General features: G+C 37.9%; 10 protein-coding genes across 10 annotated transcripts; 5 read left to right on the plus strand and 5 right to left on the minus strand.

Moving 5' to 3' along the window:
* Positions 1-236: 236 nt before the first annotated feature.
* Positions 237-3719, minus strand: BRETT_002968 (uncharacterized protein; the record flags this gene model as incomplete). The annotated part of the gene is made up of 1 exon (XM_041281485.1): positions 237-3719. One exon carries the CDS (start codon positions 3717-3719, stop codon positions 237-239), a length of 3483 nt encoding a protein of 1160 aa, XP_041139276.1.
* Positions 3720-4256: 537 nt separating this feature from the next.
* On the minus strand, positions 4257-5321 carry BRETT_002969 (uncharacterized protein; the record flags this gene model as incomplete). Its single annotated transcript, XM_041281486.1, has 1 exon — positions 4257-5321. One exon carries the CDS (start codon positions 5319-5321, stop codon positions 4257-4259), a length of 1065 nt encoding a protein of 354 aa, XP_041139277.1.
* Positions 5322-5766: 445 nt separating this feature from the next.
* On the plus strand, positions 5767-6050 carry BRETT_002970 (uncharacterized protein; the record flags this gene model as incomplete). Its single annotated transcript, XM_041281487.1, has 2 exons — positions 5767-5875; positions 5941-6050. The coding sequence occupies 2 exons, from the start codon at positions 5767-5769 to the stop codon at positions 6048-6050; spliced, it is 219 nt and encodes a 72-aa protein (XP_041139278.1).
* A 633-nt stretch (positions 6051-6683) lies between these two features.
* Positions 6684-7973, plus strand: RPT5 (26S proteasome regulatory subunit 6A; the record flags this gene model as incomplete). The annotated part of the gene is made up of 1 exon (XM_041281488.1): positions 6684-7973. One exon carries the CDS (start codon positions 6684-6686, stop codon positions 7971-7973), a length of 1290 nt encoding a protein of 429 aa, XP_041139279.1.
* A 96-nt stretch (positions 7974-8069) lies between these two features.
* On the minus strand, positions 8070-9521 carry BRETT_002972 (uncharacterized protein; the record flags this gene model as incomplete). Its single annotated transcript, XM_041281489.1, has 1 exon — positions 8070-9521. The coding sequence occupies one exon, from the start codon at positions 9519-9521 to the stop codon at positions 8070-8072; it is 1452 nt and encodes a 483-aa protein (XP_041139280.1).
* A 255-nt stretch (positions 9522-9776) lies between these two features.
* Positions 9777-10667, plus strand: BRETT_002973 (uncharacterized protein; the record flags this gene model as incomplete). The annotated part of the gene is made up of 1 exon (XM_041281490.1): positions 9777-10667. One exon carries the CDS (start codon positions 9777-9779, stop codon positions 10665-10667), a length of 891 nt encoding a protein of 296 aa, XP_041139281.1.
* Positions 10668-10993: 326 nt separating this feature from the next.
* RPC1 (DNA-directed RNA polymerase III subunit) lies at positions 10994-15412 on the plus strand (the record flags this gene model as incomplete). Its single annotated transcript, XM_041281491.1, has 1 exon — positions 10994-15412. The coding sequence occupies one exon, from the start codon at positions 10994-10996 to the stop codon at positions 15410-15412; it is 4419 nt and encodes a 1472-aa protein (XP_041139282.1).
* Positions 15413-15601: 189 nt separating this feature from the next.
* BRETT_002975 (uncharacterized protein) lies at positions 15602-16888 on the minus strand (the record flags this gene model as incomplete). The annotated part of the gene is made up of 1 exon (XM_041281492.1): positions 15602-16888. The coding sequence occupies one exon, from the start codon at positions 16886-16888 to the stop codon at positions 15602-15604; it is 1287 nt and encodes a 428-aa protein (XP_041139283.1).
* Positions 16889-17232: 344 nt separating this feature from the next.
* Positions 17233-17922, plus strand: BRETT_002976 (uncharacterized protein; the record flags this gene model as incomplete). The annotated part of the gene is made up of 1 exon (XM_041281493.1): positions 17233-17922. The coding sequence occupies one exon, from the start codon at positions 17233-17235 to the stop codon at positions 17920-17922; it is 690 nt and encodes a 229-aa protein (XP_041139284.1).
* Positions 17923-18006: 84 nt separating this feature from the next.
* BRETT_002977 (uncharacterized protein) lies at positions 18007-19683 on the minus strand (the record flags this gene model as incomplete). Its single annotated transcript, XM_041281494.1, has 1 exon — positions 18007-19683. One exon carries the CDS (start codon positions 19681-19683, stop codon positions 18007-18009), a length of 1677 nt encoding a protein of 558 aa, XP_041139285.1.
* Positions 19684-19927: the final 244 nt, after the last annotated feature.

Raw genomic sequence — 19927 nt, forward strand, 5'->3', positions numbered from 1 at the left:
TGCAGCAATTACATTTCTTAGGTAATCTGTATGTGTAGATGTGTCCGTACAGTTTTAACTACTTACTGAAGTATATACCTTCTATTGTTTGTTAGAGAGATAAATCGCATTAGATTTCCAAATACCGGCAAGTAATTCATATTAATAAATAATATGTAACACACGGATATGCATATATATATTAAGGATAAATGGGGATAAATTTAAATTTTTTCACAAGGTGCTCAAACCTGAACTCAATTTGGATTAAGACCATCATCGTCAAGCAATGAAAAGTCTGTATTCAAAATGTCATTTTCGATTGCCTCAAGGCTGAGATTTGGATCATTATCTGTGATGTTCCGAGGCATATTTGTATTCGTCGTCGATGTGCCTTGCCCCATAATTTGCCCTGTATTAGGAATGGGAGATGACGCAGAAGATGCGTGCAGAGATGGAGGAGATGATAAAACTGGAGTACCAATACCTGACATTGATTGATCAACGCTTAATTCCTGCCGTGATGCCCTATGCTGACTCATTGCCTCCTGAATTTCCTCTGGTGAAGGGGTATGCTTATGGACATGAATCTGTTGATGTTGTTCAACCGAATTTAACCGAGCAGAGTTCATAATTTTTGGTGACAAACTGGAGGCCTGTGGTGATAGTGCAGGACTCACAGCAGCTGGAGATGAATTCTGTATTTGAGATTGCAACTGTGGCATTGTTTCTTGCTGTGTTTGCTGTTGACGCAAAAGTCTTCCCTGTCTCAGGCGTCTGTGCCGTTTCTGATAATTACTCATATACAAAACGGCCAGTCTTGTCGCTTGAGATCTTGAAATACCGGGATTACGTACTTGAATCTGGTTCACTACCGCCGCAACCTGTGCAGCCGAAAATCCGCGTTGATGAGAAGGTGAAGTTGAAGCCGGTGATGTGAGGTCCGAGGAAGATAACGAATGTGTATGATCTCTTCCTGCAGCAAGAATTTGTTCTGGGGTTGGTGTAGGTGACCTTCTGCTTGGAGATTGAGACAAAGTAGAGGAAAGCGATCTTGATGTTGGCGATGACATAGTCGCCAATTCTTGGTTATTTGAAATTTTACCGTGATTTTGTTGTTGTTGTTGCATCTGCATCTGCCATTGCTGCCTCCGTAACTGCTGCTGCTGTTGCTGCTGCCTTTGAGCACGTCTTGCATGTTGAATTTGGCGAATTTTTTGAAGTCGTCTAATTTGCTCTTGCCTACGGAGCCGCAGCTGCATCTGCATTAACCTTTGGTTTTGAACTTGGACCTGCATATGAAGTTGGGATCGGCCACACCTTGCATCGCTGTTGCTGTTGTTGTCTTTATGATGGCTTCTTCCCGTATTTGCTGCAAGATATGCCCTTTTAATTGCTCTGTCTCTCTCGGACTTCAGCTTGGAAAGTTGTTCAGGTGTTGGAGTGTCACTGCGTGACTTTTCGTTACCGTTTGAATCGCTTGCGGCAGCATCTGCACTGCCACTTTCAGACTTTTTTAAACTTGAGTTTTCTGTAGATAGCTTTGCGTTACGTGCATTACTGGCCTTGGCAACATTTGCTGCGGCCTCCCGACGCCTCATAAGCTTTCTAAAGGCTTCTAGCATTGATGCCCATCTAAGCCTACGATGTCCACGCTGAATCGAATCCTGGCCTACACCCAAAGGTGATATACGCCGCCGAGTTGTGGCTTGCACCCTGTGAGCAGCCTGGAGCCATTTTCGAGCCTCTATTGTATATTTTCCCCGCATATCAGAAAATCTAAAACGATTGTTCAACTGTATATAGCGTTCAAAACACTGCCAGGGGGTCCTTCTCTCAATATTCGAAAAGTATCTGCATGCAGTCGGACGGGGGGCAAGATGTGCGGCAATTATGTCCCAGTTAAAACTAAACTGTGTGACATATCTCACGAGAAGACGATCATCCTGAGGAAGCCAAATGGTAGGAATTCTCAGCTGAATATCAGCAACAGATGGTGGCCTTGGAGGGCGCAGAACATTATAATGTGAAAATCTTCCAAATAAAGGACGGTTTGTGTTATTCTTGCCATTTTTCAGGTTAATATGTTGGTCACTCTGCTTACGGAAGACAATTTTCTCCCAGCAAATTTCGTCATTCCCTGACGGAGGAGGTAACAATTTGCTGACGTGGCCAAATAAGTTACGGTCAATTGCATGATCAACCCTTTGCTCGTGGTCTTTTTGCTCACCTGATGGAAATGGCTTATAAACAGGTAACTTGTCTAGAATAACGCGGCCTGCAGTAGGAAGATCCTTCACAATTATTTCAAGACTAAGTTTTGCAGGATTCTGAAATAGTTTTACAGGTATTTCTATCTTTGATGAATGGATAACCGTTTTTAGGGGGTCGATGCAGGCGGCTTGTTTGGATATGGTTGATGCCATGTTCTTCATTATCGTGCGTTTATTGTCATCACTACTCCTATTGCCAGAAACGGCATCTTTATCTTCTGACTTTGCTATATCGAGGTGATTTCCTAAAGAAGAATCTTCCTTCATAACCTTTTCATCCGATGACTTTATATTGTCATCCTGGACAAACTTAGAACCGGATGATTGGTGCTTGTCAATTTTATTTCCAGCAATTGTTTTACTCTTGTTCTGCATTTTCCAATACTCATCAACCTCCCCGGAAATTTCACAACACTTTGCTGCCCTATATCTGCGACTCTGCTTCATATCAGTAGCAACCCATTGAGCTTCACTCAGTAAACTGTCCCAAAATGTCATACCACCATTATGTAAAAATGGGTCCGCATGTTTTCGTGGCTGCCTTAAAGACCACCGATCACGCTTTTTCAATTCCTCAATTCTGGAAAACAAAACAGCAACCTTACCTTCAACTAATGAAGTTTCAAAAGATTTGGATGTAAGAACTTTATGGGCCCGTAAGAGGAGTTTCGGTAATTGTAAAGTCTGTTCATGATAATATAGCTCGGTGAGAGATCTCGCAGCTGCAACTTTATGAGGCTTACGAGCTGGCATCAACGTGAGCAAAAGATCATCCAACTTCATTTGCTGCCAGTCGAGATCACGGTTACTGTGAAGCTCTGTGTTCGTGAGAGTTGGATTCTTCTTAAATCTCTGAATTTGATCAAGAAGTGTTGGGCCATGCTCCGTATTTTCCTCACCAACCGTTTTTTTCTTGTTCTTTCTTAAAAGTTCAATCCTTTTTTGTAAACTGACTTTCATAGCTTTAAGTGCTTCCTCTTTCTTTTGATTCTTAATTGTCTGAACATCAATTTTTGTTGTATCCTCTTTTTCAGATACCTTTTTATCTAATGCCTTATCAATGTGTGTTGTGTTCGTGTTATCTTGGCCGCTTAACAAATTGGGGTTCGGCGTTTTAGTGTGTGAAGCTTTCTTTAACTTCTTCATTTTCTTTCTTGGAGGTTCTGCATGCTCCCTTCTAAGTGCTGTAATGGTAAACTCAACCCCCTTTTGTAAATCATTCTTCTCCAAAAATCGTTTCAATTCTCCTTCGCTTTGTAAAACATGCTCACTAGAAATTGCAACCAAAGGTACCTTTGCTACTGTATAAAGTTCACAAAGTCTCCTTTTTCGTTCATTGATAATATTGGCACAATTATGTTTTCTTTTCTCTATAAGTGCCTCTCGTATTTTTTCAATCGAGTACTCGGACGAAAGTGTTTCCGATTTCTTCAGTGTCTCGGAAGTTGTATCTTGAGAAGCACCCATTTTAAGTAAGCTTTTTTCCTCAATATGTCACCCCCGGTTCAAGCGTTGATCGTATATCCGACTTCTTTTTTGCAAATGTAGCACAAAAATAAAGAATAAATTTTTGCTTGAAGACTGAATTACTTAACGGATTGATCGTCGCTGTCAATCAAACGCTCTTACTCCAGGCACTTCTTTTTCTCTTTCTAACTAATGAAAAAAGATAATTATATAGTATCTGTGTGTATCTGAAGTTGTGGTATGTTCAGAAATAACGGCAAATCAATCTAAACCTCAACTTACTTCTCTCAATGTTATTTTAATTTCTCAAACAACAAAAATACGAATAACAATTCAGCATATAGGTATCTTGCAAATGAACGTGAATATGTTGTTCACAGGTTAGCAAGAGACAAAATTTTTTGGGGATTCCTCCATAGAAAAAAAAATTAAATAAATAGGTAAAAAAAAACGAATAAATTAAACTTGTCAAAGTACTATACTGATCTACGTTTAATCATTACATGCTTCTCATTTTCGAGATTATTAAATCAGAAACTAAGATTTGTGCACAACGAGCGCCCTCCTGTACAATTTTCTTGTACGAGTAAAGCTACTCACAGTATCTCTATATACACCATTCTCCCATTTATTGTCGTAGTAAACCCATCCTTCAGAATCATGATGCTTACAGTACTCCTCGTCTATTTTCCACTTCTCCTCCATCCACTTCCATCTGCAGCCTTGTAATTTCTGTTGTTTTGTAAGTTTTGGGAAAGTGAAATTGTTTAGAGATAAGCAACATTCTTCTAGATATTCATTCGTCAAGTGTGTTCTTTCAAAAGGCAGAAGTCTGTTCGACCATCCAATTCCTACCCAACGACGTTGATGCTCATAAATTTCAAATGTCACTATATTAGAGCCTTTTGATATGTCAATTTTAGATTCTGAAGGGATAGTTTTCGCTGCTGCTGTTGTGATTGATGGTCCCATTATCAAATTGACAATCTTCTGAACTGCCACGTTTCTCCATATAAGCTTTCTAAAAGTTACGGCCCACGTGGAGTAAAATGTGAGTGAAAAAAACATAATCAAAAGTGCAAAATGACGTATCCCAAGAATACGTCTGACAAGAAAGCATTGAAGTGGTATCAAAAGAATACCTAGTACTTCAAGTCTGGATATTTGACTTTTTGATAAACGTAGACCGCTGCTTAAAAATGATATTCTTGTATTGAGATTCCGCAAAGAATCGATGATTTCTTCCAAAGTTGGAGACTCGGATGTCTCACCCAGTGATTGCACAGATGTCTTGGTAAGCCATACTAACGAGCATGCCACGAAGCAAAGAATTATAGAAAGAACAAAGTGACTGAAAAATTCCCAGTATATGATTATTATCCCACAAAATGTGATAAGGCATATGGTGTAGTAAGGATCCTCGTCCGTCCACGAAATAATAGATAGTAATCTATTCAAAAGTAGAATAGCTGGGTATGCCTTTGAAAGAGCCAAGGATATTTTGGGTGGTGTATCCTCGATCAATAACGTTTTATCCCTTCTTCTTTGGTTTAAAGTAGTTGCTTCCGGAAGAAATCTTGCCTTCACAAATTTCTCATCCATCGAAAGAAAGAATAATCTAAATCAACCATAAATTGAGTTCATTCCTAAAATATATTCAATAGTAGAAGCCAGTATCAATGTATCGACAAAAGGACTAACCCTAAATTATTCTTCTCATATGCCTTATTAGCTTGGATACTTCAGCAAGCACAAAAAAGATTGCATGCTGGAGCCTACTTGTATTATCTATCTTACCATATTCTTGCTTTCCCTATCCAAACCGATTCATATTTTGTAGTCGATTGACGCGTCCATGTTTCAATATATATATTTTTTTTTTTTGCCCCCCCTCTTCTCAATGTGTGAGAGGTATATATTTCTTTCCCTCGCAGAATCCAACTTGAGAACCTTTATTTCTTTATATATCAGATGGAGAGACGAAAACCGTACATGTAAAGTTTGCCTTCTCTGAAAATATTAGGTTAATTCTAGATACTGAGGGAACATGGTAGCAAGTACTGAGCAGGAAAAGCCTTCGGAGGTTTCCGAAGAAAAAGCGAAGGTCATCAAGACTTTGGAAGAGGATGATGAATTCGAAGACTTCCCAGAAGATGGTAAGTAGCTTTTTTGCGATTATTATCAAGAATGTTTAATGTCATACTAACTGTCAACTAATTAGACTGGACAGATGATAAAGCGGTGGGATCAACGCAGCACGGACATCTTTGGGATGATAGTTGGGAAGATCACGACGATGATAATGATAATTTCACGCAGAAACTAGCGTAAGTATACTAAATCATTGTTTAGGCCTCCTTATGATATATCATTTGTGAAATCATACTAACACCAATATATTTACGATAGAGCTGAGCTACAAAGGAATGATCAACAGTGAGCTTTTCGTCACTGTAATATGGTGTAATATTCGGCTTTTCTATAAAAGGTGTTCAAATCAAAAATATCACAAGATCTTATTTTTAACTACTTTAATTAGTTTTCGTAGGCCATAGTCCTGTTACGGGTACATGGTGTGTAGTCTGTACGTTCTGTTTCCTTCGAGGACTTGTTGTGTCTGGATGTTTAATGTGGGCAAAATGGGTTTATGATCAAAAAAATAGGATGAGAAAAAAATATCTTAGCTGCCGGTAGGGAGAAAAGTAAAAAAAAAATGAATGGAAGGAATACCCTTGAAATTCGTTGTCACTTTTTATTAATCGCCTTTATTGTATAGTTCAACAACAAAGTGAATAGCAGATTGATTCTGTTGGAGGTTTGTTATAGCTTACTTAGTACATTCAAAGTAAGATAGCTGGATATTTACGAAGAATAATTCTTGAAAAGTATATTGAAAGAGACTAATATTCTATTTTTTTTGTGTCATCTAGTTTATAGAAGTACATATTAAAGCAAATTTACAATATGCCTACCCTCGAAGAATTGGAAAAGAATAAGCCGGAAGATGACATTGAAATTGATGATGAAATCTTAAATTCATCAACTTCTGATATCATTAACAGAACGAGGCTTTTAGACAACGAGATCAAAATTTACAGGTCAGAACTATTAAGGCTTCAACATGAGAAGTCGGTTATGGAGGAAAAAGTTAAGGATAATAAAGAGAAGATCAAAAATAACAAGCAGCTCCCTTATCTAGTTGGTAATGTTGTTGAGTTGTTAGACATGGATCCTGAAGAAAATGCATTGAATGAAGGTGCCAATGTGGACATTGAGTCTACCAGATCTGGTAAGTCAGCAGTTATTAAAACATCCACAAGACAAACAGTGTTCCTACCGATGGTAGGGCTTGTGGAACCAGAAAAGTTGCAACCAGGGGATTTGATTGGTGTGAATAAGGATTCATATTTGATTTTGGACAAACTTCCCGCCGAGTATGACTCCAGAGTGAAGGCAATGGAAGTGGATGAAAAGCCAACGGAAACTTATGCAGATATTGGTGGCTTGGATAAGCAAATAGAGGAACTAGTGGAGGCTGTCGTGCTTCCAATGCAACAGGCTGGAAAATTCAAAAAGTTGGGTATCAAACCCCCGAAGGGTGCACTTATGTATGGTCCTCCTGGTACAGGTAAGACTTTGCTTGCTCGTGCCTGTGCTGCCCAAACAAACGCTACCTTCTTGAAGTTAGCCGCTCCTCAGTTGGTCCAGATGTTTATTGGTGATGGTGCTAAACTGGTTCGAGATGCGTTTGAGTTGGCTAAAGAGAAAGCACCAACTATTATCTTTATTGATGAGCTTGATGCAATAGGTACAAAAAGATTTGATTCGGATAAAAGTGGTGATAGAGAAGTTCAGAGAACTATGTTGGAACTTTTGAACCAATTGGATGGATTTGGATCGGATGATCGTGTGAAAGTTCTTGCTGCCACAAACAGAGTGGATGTACTGGATCCCGCATTATTACGTTCGGGACGTCTAGATAGAAAAATTGAGTTTCCATTACCTTCCGAGGATGCTAGGGCACAGATTCTTCAGATTCATGCCCGAAAGATGTCGGTTGACGGGGGAGTGAATTGGCAGGAGTTGGCCAGATCAACTGATGGATTTAATGGTGCGCAATTGAAGGCCGTTACAGTCGAGGCTGGAATGATAGCTCTTAGAAATGGACAGTCAAGTGTGAAGCACGAGGACTTCGTGGAAGGCATCAGTGAGGTGGAATCCAGAAAGAGTAAGTCCGTCTCATTCTACGCATGAGTTGAATTACGACATTTGTTATATGCTCTTTTTTCACCGCACTCTTCTTATATTTGTGTCCAATTTTAATACAAATAAAAATTATACATACTCTCTTTAGTCGTACAAAAATATTTTACCCGTTGAGCCAGCCATTGCCATCATACTTGATTCCAACGGGTGTGTGTCAATCTTGGTTATAGGTTGATCGTCTGTTTTAATTTTCTTGATAAGCTTTGTGGTTTTCCAGTCCCAGAAATATGTAAAGCCAACCGCATCACCACTTGCCAAACTTCTCCCATCTGGTGTGAATTGAATGTCAATAGCGTATCCAGCTGAATGGTGGCCCGTAAAAGTTTTTTTCCTTATTCTTCTGAATTTATCATTTTTCTTAGTGGTAAAAGTAACGATTGTGTTGTCCATGGATTGCGCACAAAAATACTTCCCGCTAGGGTGCATTTGCAAAGATGGCATTGATTGTTGTTTGGTACCCTTAATTTCTTTTATTGGCATATTAACTCCTAAATTCCATATCTTTATCGTTTTGTCAGCAGAGCTCGTTACAAGATTTGTACCGTCATTGATAAATATCATATCGTTGATAGCCCCCCGATGACTTTCGTATGATTGTACAATATCGTTTGAATTTAAATCATAGTGTTCAATATTTGCTTTAGCATTTCCAATTAAAAATTCATTGTTCTTCTTAGGATTGAACTTGGCCACTGTTGGATATGATCTTAGTTTCAATTTATTAATACATGTCCCTTTCTCTGTATCCCAAATCTTCACATATTTGTCGTATGAGCAGCTAATGAACTTAGTACCATCTTGGCTGAAATTTATATAGTTTACCGGCTTTGTATGGCCATAATATCCTCGTAGAAGTTTGTGCCTTCCATATACTTCCCATATTTTAATGTTGTTGTCGTTTCCGCTCGAAAGTATAAGATGTCCAGTCTTTGGTAGAAATTGCAGTATTTGTACACCATTTTCGTGCGCATGATATGTAAAAAGGACTTTTCTGGGCACATAGCATTTCTGTTCTCCAGGTGTACCATTAAAATCTATCTTAGATTGTGATGGCGGATGTAAAATTGGAACCTGCTTCTTTTCAAACAATTCCGTTGTTTCTGTTTCAGCCGCTTTTCGGTAGTCCTCTGCGTCATCTTCTTTTGGAACACTGAAGTTTTTCAAATTTTCCTTTGAATCCTCTATTTCTTCCGAGCTGCTGGAATCATCGTTATCATATCCTGCCCATGGACCTAAATAAGATGCATAATCGTAGGGGTCATCACTACCCTTCCGTGTTTTTTTAATAGTCTTTGAGTCATTTTTAAACTCTGCATTTGATATTCTACTTTCTTCAAAAAAGCGTTTTCTGCGTTTGAAAGATGTCGCATCAATTTTAATATGTTGCATGTCACCTGTTACGGTCTTTTCAACTGGCATTGAAGCCGGTTTGTCCAGAAGTTTTGATTGTTCAAAATCTAAATTTGCGTCTGACGGCCTCTTGTTCCGATCACTTTCTTCATCAGAACCAGATGAGTACCCAGAAACTAATGACATTCCGAGTTCTGCATGAAACACTACCACTTATATTATTGATTTTGTTTGAATCGTCTTAAGGCCTATCTATGTCTGGAATCGGACCTGAATAATTGAGATTAAAGTGAATTAGATTGAATCGAGGATCAGGCGGGAAAAAAAATTTATCTACTGATCTGAAATATTCTATTCCTCTTCACTCTACCTTTTTATAACGCTGTCATAAACTCATTTCACAGACAAGTAAATAAATAGTACTTACTCGCGCTGAAAGATATGCCTAAAAGAACTCAAGAGGATATCTTGAAAGAGGAAGTTTCGGACATTGATGTGTCATCGAGTGAAGATGAAGAACTCTGTGAGGATGAAGAACCTGAATTGATCGATGTTGATTTTGACTTCTTCAATATAAATCCTAAGATCGATCATGAAGGCACAAAATGTTTCATAAGACAGATATTTCAGCAGGACTCAGAATTAATTTCCTTTTCACAATTAACCGATGTTCTTCTATCTAAAAATGAAGTGGGGTCTGCCGTTAAAACAGATGGTCCAAATGGAGATGTGTTCTCCATAATAACAGTTACAGGACTAACAGATGGTCCTAATAATCCAATCCTTAAGAAATTCAGTAATTATCTAATTGAGAAAACTGAAAATGATGGAAAATTCAACAGTGTTTTACATCAACTTCTCATGCCAGGGTCAAAGCACCTGTTAGGCCTCTTATTTTCAGAGAGGATGATTAATATGCCTGTGGAAACGGTTCCTCCAATGTACAATATGCTGATAAAAGAAATGGAGAAGGCCGATTATAAATATGATTACTTTATAATTCCATCGCGTGTTTACAAGATAGTTGATTCAGAGGTCGATAAAGAATTGAAAAGAGAGGAGGATGGTTCAGAGCCGGCACTCAAGAAGCGTTCTAAAAAAGGTACTAACGGAATGTCTGAGTTGGATTACTATCATGATGAAGATGTAATATTGGAAAAATATGCTTTGCATCATGGGTATTATGAATATACAAATAAGGGCATTAACCCTGACGCTAGACGGGTGTTTAATGATTACGCTATTGTCCCCAAGTTAAGCTTAATCCTAATTGATAAGAATTCTCTTGAAAAGGCTATAGAGGAGATGAATTCCAAATTTTCTGCCGCGTAAATGAAATGCAAGTTTATAAATTATCTATAATTGAGTATAATTATAGGAATCCTTGTATTTTGTTCTTTTTAGTACGATGTTTTTTGTACGGATCAGTATTCTTCTGAGATCAGTTCAAGAGTGGATGAATAAAAATTGCCAGCAGTCCAGGAATGAAAAAAAATAAAAATAAAATAAAAATAAAAATGAATAAAAAAATTTGAAGAGATCAGGCGAAGAAAATGTCTTCCATCTCATTTGATATGTCAGCATAGTACTTTCTTTCATCACCTTGAAATCTTTAAATCCCTGGATTTTCAAGCATCAACTTCTGCGTGACATACAATATGAAAGAAACTGTTGTGGATGTCGTTCCGAAGAGAATCTCTGGGCTTCAATTTGGGGCACTTTCCAATGAGGAAATTGTGTCTCAATCTGAAGTTGAGGTTTCGACAAGAAATCTTTTTGACTTGGACAAGGGGAGAGTTCCAGTTAGCAATGGTGCACTAGATCCTCGAATGGGTATTTCTTCCAGTATGGCCGAATGTGCTACATGTCATGGAAATTTGGCCACATGTCACGGACATTTTGGTCACATTAAGTTAGCGCTTCCTGTTTTTCACGTTGGATATTTCAAAGCTACAATACAAGTTCTTCAGACAATATGTAAAAATTGTTCTGCAGTGCTACTAGATGAAAACTCTAAAAGGAAATATCTTGCTGAGTTGAGAAGGCCGGACATTGATAATCTGAGAAAGATGAAAATAGTGAAAAAAGTTTTAGACCAAGCGAAAAAGCAAAGGAGGTGTCTCGTTTGTGGTGCCCTTAATGGAGTCGTTAAGAGGGCTGCTGCTGGTGGCGGCGGAGCTGCGGCATTAAAGATTGTTCATGATTCTTTCCGATGGGTTGGCAAAAAGGGAGCCGAGGAAAAGACTAGATGGAATGATGACTTTCAGAAGTACTTTCGGCAGAACCCAGATTTAGAGAGATTTTACAAACGGTGTTACGAGGATTTAAATCCTTTGAGGGTGCTTAATCTTTTCAAGCAAATTACACCAACTGATTGTGAGCTGCTTGGTATTGATCCAGCCAAAGGTGGAAGACCCGAAATGTATATTTGGCGGTACCTACCGGCACCACCAGTTTGCATTAGACCTTCTGTTATGATGGGCCAGTCCAACACATCTAATGAGGATGATCTTACGGTGAAACTCACCGAAATCGTGTGGACATCTTCTATGATACGAGCCGGAATACAAAAAGGTATTACATTGAACTCTCTGTTCGAGCAGTGGGATTACTTACAGTTGGCTGTTGCAATGTATATCAACTCTGACTCTGTTTCTCCAAATCTTATGCCGGGTTCAACCGGTGGTAGTAAGTCATCAAAGCCTATCAGAGGTTTTTGTCAGCGTTTGAAGGGTAAGCAGGGTCGTTTCAGGGGAAACCTTTCAGGTAAAAGAGTTGATTTCTCTGCCAGAACCGTTATTTCGCCAGATCCAAATCTTAGAGTGGATCAGGTCTGTATCCCTGAGCTCGTGGCAAAGGTCCTTACGTATCCCGAAAGAGTCACTCGTTACAATAAGAATAAGTTGCAAACCCTCGTGCGTAATGGTCCTGACTTATATCCCGGGGCCAACTATTTGATCCGCAGAAACGAAGATGTCAAACGTAATCTTCGATACGGTGATAGAAACAAGCTCGCAAAAACATTGAGTTTTGGTGATGTTGTGGAAAGGCATCTTGTGGAAGGAGATATTGTGTTGTTCAATCGTCAACCCTCTTTGCATCGTTTATCGATTCTTGCACATTACGTTACAGTCAAGAAATGGCGTACCTTTAGATTCAATGAATGTGTTTGTGCGCCCTACAATGCAGATTTTGATGGTGACGAGATGAATCTACACGTTCCGCAAACAGAAGAAGCGCGTGCTGAGGCAGCTACATTAATGGGTGTGAAAAGTAATTTATTAACTCCAAAATCTGGAGAACCTATTATTGCCGCAACACAGGATTTCATTACAGGATCATTCTTAATCACAGGCAAGGATTCCTTTTATGACAGAGCGGTTTTCACAGAAATGTGTGTCATGATGTCGGATGGTGCAACAAAATTTGATGTTCCTCCTCCAACTATTCTGAAGCCCGCGTATATGTGGACAGGTAAGCAAATATATAGTCTGTTGATCAGGCCTAATCATGAGAGCAAGGTGCTCCTCAACTTCGATTCGAAGTCGAAAACATTTATACCCCCTAAGGATGGATTGCCAAACGAAATGTCTCCAAACGACGGTTATGTCCTTGTTAGAAACTCACAGCTTTTGTCTGGTGTTATGGATAAAGCTCTTCTTGGAGGTGGAAAGAAGACATCATTATTTTATACCATTCTTAGAGATTATGGTGCTGATGAGGCTGCAAAGGCGATGAATAGAATGGCTAAGCTCGCGGCTAGGTATATGGGAGAAAAGGGATTTTCGATTGGTATCAATGATGTTATCCCTAGTGAGCCTGTTAAACAGAAAAAGCAAGAAATGGTTCGAATTGCATACAAAAAGTGTGATGACCTTATTAAACTGTATAAAAGTGGAAAATTGGAAACACAGCCGGGCTGTAATGAGGAAGAAACGTTGGAGGCAAAAATTGGTGGTTTGCTATCGAAGGTCAGAGAAGAAGTTGGTGAATTCTGTATAAATGAATTGGATCCTTCGAATGCTCCATTGATTATGGCTACTTGTGGTTCTAAAGGTTCGACCTTAAATGTCTCTCAGATGGTGGCTGTGGTTGGTCAACAAATTATATCCGGTCATAGGGTTCCTGATGGATTTCAGAATAGGACTCTACCACACTTTCCAAAGAATTCTAAGACACCTCAATCTAAAGGTTTTGTTAGTGATTCCTTTTATTCCGGATTGAACCCTCCAGAGTTTTTCTTTCATGCTATATCCGGAAGGGAAGGATTGGTTGATACTGCTGTTAAGACAGCTGAGACTGGTTACACCTCAAGAAGATTGATGAAGTCTATGGAGGATTTGAGTACTCAGTACGATGGCACTGTTCGTAATTCTGGTGATGGTATTGTGCAGTTCAGATATGGTGCAGATGGCTTAGATCCTATGGAAATGGAGGGTGATGCGGTTCCTGTAAATTTTGAAAGAACTTGGGAACACTGTTTCTTCGTCACGCTTAATCATAGCGACAAAGCATTGTACCCATATGAGGTAACGGATATTGTTAATAATACTCTCAATCCATTGAGAGATAGTCTTATCCGTCGTGATAACTTGGGTAAAATTGTTGCAAAGAATGAGGAGAATAAAATTGAATATGTGGACAAGAATGATGCAAAGAGAAACTTTTATGAATCCATTAAAAAGTTTGTTCGCAAGAAAGTTGGAGTTATAGCTAAAATGAGAGAAGGGCATTCACTCGATCCAATGCTTATTAAGCCAAAGAACAAAGTGGTGACAAATAAGGCTGTGGAAATGTATCTTATAAATAAGCTCCAAAAAATTTCTGTTCCAATGATTAAGAAATTTTTGGGGTTATGTCTTACTAAATACATTAAGGCTCGTGTCGAACCAGGAACGGCAGTTGGTGCAGTTGGTGCACATTCTATTGGTGAACCAGGTACACAAATGACGTTGAAGACTTTTCACTTTGCCGGTGTTGCCTCTATGAATGTTACGTTGGGTGTCCCTCGTATTAAAGAGATTATCAATGCCTCAAAGTTGATTTCGACTCCTATTATTAAGGCTGTTCTGGTTAATGACCAAGATGAAAGGGCAGCTCGTGTTGTCAAAGGAAGGGTGGAGAAAACCACCTTGGAAGATGTTACGTACTACATCGAGGATGTTTACAAGGAAAGTCAAGCATATCTTCAGGTTAAGATTGATCTCGATACAATTGAAAAGCTTCAATTAGAGTTGACAATTGATCAGATTATGGATGCAATTGTCAAGACTAAATTGAAGATTCCAAGATCCTGCGTTTCTATTGTTGGAAAGAATAAGATTCAGATTTTAGTTAGCGAGATGGGACTCGAGAATGGTAAGCCAAGTTCGCGTTCAACTTCTTCTAGGGAGATTGCTGCTCTTGCAAAGAAAGATCCAGATGAAAGGGATCGGCTAGAAAGAAGCTCGTTGTTTTACAAAATGCAACAATTGAAGAGACAATTGACTAAAGTTGTTGTCAAGGGTTTGCCTGAAGTTGCCAAGGCAGTTATTAACGTTCGTGATGATGGCAAAAAGGAATTGTTGGTTGAAGGATATGGTCTCAAGGATGTCATGGCTACTGATGGTGTGATTGCAACTAAGACTAAGACTAATCATGTCATCGAAATTTTCCACGTTTTGGGTATTGAGGCTGCTAGATCAAGTATTGTTTCCGAAATTGATTATACTATGCGTTCTCATGGTATGGTTGTTGATCCGCGTCATCTACAGCTTCTAGCAGATGTTATGACATACAAAGGAGAAATTCTTGGTATTACTAGATTTGGACTTGCCAAAATGAGAGATTCCGTGATGCAACTTGCCTCATTCGAGAAAACGACAGATCATTTGTTTGATGCTGCCTTCTACACAAAAGATGATAAGGTTGAAGGTGTCTCTGAAAGAATTATTCTCGGTCAGACTATGAGTATTGGAACTGGTTCATTCAAATTGTCTGTTCAAAATAATATACCTCCGGAGAAGCTAGAGCCTAAGAAAACATTGTTCGAAGGTCTTTGTAACGGAATTCTTCCTCCGTCTGTGAGTGTCGCTTAAAAAGAATATTCACATTGTACTATATAAAAATAAAATATTAAATATAAAAATGCTCTTTTCAAAAGTTATTACAATGTCAAAAAAAAAAAATATATATATATATATATTCCAGTCACAATAAATACGAACCATGAACTTAAACCCAATAAGTATCGAAGTAAAATAAAAAAAGAATAAAGCATCGTCAAATTAATCTTGTACCTTTCCTGGCCAGGACATCACTTTTGGAACTGAAAGTAGGGCACCATTATCCAAAACATCAATACTATTAATTGGAATCCACTCTGTTGAATCCGAAAGACGATACTTAAAGCCTGTGTCTGTATTTTTAAGAATAATTTTGTTATCATTAAGAGAAACAAGTTGGACTGTCTTTTCAGTGTTAAAAGATTTAGTAGAAGCCTTTGCTATATGAGATTCGACAAAATGTCTGATATTATTTCTTACAACACTTTCATCATCATTCGTAATACTCTCTGGAAATTCCCAAGGCTTAGCACTCAAGTCAATCATGGCTTTATTTGTAGGTGCAAATAATAAAAGCATTTTTTCTGCATCATTGGCAGCATTGATATTGAATTTATCCACCGAATTGCACATACTGTATATATCGGTAAGATCACGAATATATGTTGCAAATATACTAATGTCACCTTCCTGGTCAAGAGCAGTAGCCAATGTGCCAGATTTAACCGAAGGCATCAATGTGTACTTCAAATTATTGGTTTCGTCATATATATCACCCATCTCTGGTATAACTATAGATTTCAATTTTCTTTGAACAATTTTCTTTATCGATTTGACATTCATCATTAGTTGATGCGATCCTGATGATAAAGTAGATGTAATCTCTTCCGGAATGTCAACAAGTATTGCATGTTTTCCTTCCTTGTTTCGGTAATCACTGATTAAATTGGAAGGAAGATCTGAATTCTTTACCAAAATTGTAATTTCGGTAAACTTCTTGTCATCTTTCACAAAAAATCTTGTGTTAAAATCGTTAACATCGATGTCTAGCCCTAACGGTTCCCTATTTTCGGAGTGTCTTTTGACTAGCTTCGAAAGCAGAAGATCTTCATCAACCATCAAATCCAAATTTACCACATTCTTTGATGTTCGTTTCATTAGTTTATCTGATTGTTTAAGATCTGCTTCATCTATCATTAGGTTTAAATGAGCAATGTTTTTCGGTGCCCTTTTCCTTAAATTGTTCTCCTTTAATGAATCTTCGTCGACAACAAAAGTTACAGTGTCTAATATGTTCTTGGCATCCCTTTTCAGAAGGGTGGAATCACCTAAAATGGTGTTAATACTCTCAACGTTTTTCACATCCCTTCCCTCAAGATCTTCACCATTATTCTTGTCCTCTAAGTTCAAAATGGCGGAATCATCAATAGATATCTTTGCCACGTTCTTAGCATAGCAAGCAGCAACAAAAATCAAAATTAGTCTCAACAAAGATAAATTGAACTTCATATTAATTATTAGCCTTAATGATGAAACAATGTATATGTAATCAATTAATAGTCAGATATGATAAGAAGATATTCGAAGGATAGAATAAAGATCAAAAATAAAGATGGCGCGCTGCTTTCTTTCATGTTTATATAATATAATATGTGCCATACCTAGTCATCTTTGTCATTTCAAAATTTTTCCTCCCGATCTTTTTTAGAGGCATCCTTGCATTTACACAAACAAATCATAGAACAACATTCATAGCGCAACTATTTCCTTCACAGAATCCTAATAACTAACTAATTAATAGGTTGCACAAGAATCTTAATATGAGTTTAGATTTTACTTACTGTTATTTGCATATGTCTGATGAAAAATATGTTTTATTCAAAGAGAATTGGCAGAAAGATGATATTCCGTATGATGATTTGGACTTGCCTGCTGGTTTGATGAATATATCGTCTGGTGCGAAAGATAATTTATTACAACAGTTTCTATCTGGGGCAGAAGATAATGAAAATGATCTTGCTATAATAAATGGAAGTAATCCGATGTTCAATATTTCATACACAAGTAGGTCTAAGCAGAAAGCGCGCAATTTGAATTGGAAGGATCTTGGGCTCTCGGAATTTCTAAATGAGAAGGTCCGTGTTCCCGACACAGGGATATTAAGGAGACCGAAATTTGGTGATCCTGGTATTGTTTTAAATAGTTACACTGATGAATCCAGTAACGATGATAAAGATGAACTTGAAAGTGGAGCGCAGGTGCAGATATCACCATATCAGGGGGATACAACATTCCAAGGAAAGGTTAATGATTCCAGTAGCTTTCCTGTTAACAGAATTCAACCAAATGGTTCTTTCACCACCCCTGTTGTGACGAATAGGACTATATCACAAAATCTTGAAACTATGAATACATTTAGCTCTCAGCAGCCAAAGAAGCAGTATCGTAATCAAGAGGCATTAAAGGTCTCATCTGCTAGCAGCCGCGCATTTTCGGATGGTTATGAACAGGACGACACACAACAGACCAGGATAATACGTTAGTTTGATAGTTACAAGTGTCGATTACCTGAATACGCAAAGCATTCTTTTTTTTTCACAAAAGCTGCTTTTCGTAACTTCAATTTTTCAGCTACCTTGTTCCTTATTTCTCTTATGTTCACATTTATAGCATCGAGAAATAACCCAATCCACACACTTTCTGCTAATGTACCAGCCGCCTTTGAGCCTGTTGTGTGTGTCGAAGCCATCGCAACAATTATAATATAGGTGTGTGGCCAGAATGATGTATGGAATATCTTTATAGCTTGGAATGAGAACATGTGGATTTCTCAGATAGTAAACGCAACCTCTATCAAAATCGCATCTAAACCGTTGATTGATCCACCGTCTTGCATTTGATATTGCTCTCATCTGTTGCTTATTTGGATAAATGTCTAGTTCAGCAAGCTTGCGTAAAAGATTTTTCGTAGCGACCACTCCATAATTAGTAAGAATTTCATACTCTATCTGGGTCGGGCCATACATTGGAAAAACAAAACTTCGAGCACTGAGCCGTTCATCAGTAGGTGAACTGTTAGACCACCTAGAATAAAACTGTTTTTGTATGTTATTGTATACTTCCTCGAACTCGAGCAGTAATTCTTGTAACTTTTCTTTATCGTACGGAATATGCTCTTTAATCGATTTTAAATTTTTATCCGTCACATAAGGTTCGCTATATTTCCTTCCTTGCGAGTTATGCGCTCCTGTCAAAGCATTCATGTTTGTTCTCTTCTTTTTTCGTTCTGATGAGATATATTCTTTGTTTTCGGAAGCTCTTGGATGCTTTACTCCGTGTACAGTTGGCAGTTCATTTATGCTTTCTGTTTTTGATTGTCGATCCTCAGAATCCGTTATGACAAATTGTTTCGACCCTTTTTTATTTTTTTCATCATTATTTACGTCTTCTAAAAGAGGGTATGCTCCAGTATTAATCAATGCAATTTCATTGTTAGGTTTTTCGTCCATTTCGCTAGATTCCGCCGAAACTCTATTCCTAACATCCTCTAAGTTTTCACAGGAAAATGGGATAGGTGTTGATCTTAAAAGTGCCGCTTTTGGATCAATGTTGAATCCACATTGTTCATATCCTTTCAATATAGCCCAAATATTTGAAATTAATAATTCATCATTGGAAAACCGTTCACTTTCAAGAAAGGGGGTCACGTGAGAATACTGCAGTATAATTTCTTCATTTTCTGGTATTCGTAAAACACTTTTCAACAAGGCCCTCGTAAATGTCTTCAAGTTATATGGAATTTCACTGATGTATTTTGGACGAGTATCAATTTGACGAAGATTTATAAATTTCTTGTGGTTTGTAAACTGAATCCAAAGTAATGACCAAGATTGTTTTAAGCGTGGAACAATGATTAGAGAGAACTTTCTTTGAGCTGTTGGATTGTCATACCGACTTATGATGTTGATAAAATTTTGAAGTTTTGGCAATACCTTTTTCAACATTCGTCTGACAATCGGGTCCTTGTCATTGATAAAATGTGAGGAATCATTCTCAAAAAATGGGTAGGCCATATCATCAATAAGGATATTTATAAAGTATTCGAATACACTTGTCTTTGTTTCGCCATAGAATTGAATAGCGGAGCTTTTTTTGCTTTTAATCAAGGAATATATGTCATTTGGTGTCCTTATTAAATCATCGTTATGTTCAATATCATAATGTTGAGTCTTATCATGAAGGCTTGTTACACACACACATATATTATTAGTTGGCTCGGTCTTATCAGACTCTTGAAGTTGCATATTGCAATTGTCAATCGAAGTTGATTGTAGAATCTATGGGGTAGCAAAGAAAATAATTAAAAAATTTGATCGTTTGATTACCTCCAAACGATTAATGAATGCATAGTATGATAGGTATCTTTTCGGGATGTCGGTCTTCAAAAGATATATAAAAGTTAAAAAAAAATAATAATAAATTATTTATTGTGAACTAAGGTAAAATCGGAATACGCATTTTGTAATACGTCGTACCTTTATTGTTTTA

The sequence above is a fragment of the Brettanomyces bruxellensis genome, chromosome 9 (genome assembly GCF_011074885.1).
Source record: "Brettanomyces bruxellensis chromosome 9, complete sequence".
Classification (NCBI taxonomy): Eukaryota; Fungi; Ascomycota; class Pichiomycetes; order Pichiales; family Pichiaceae; genus Brettanomyces; species Brettanomyces bruxellensis.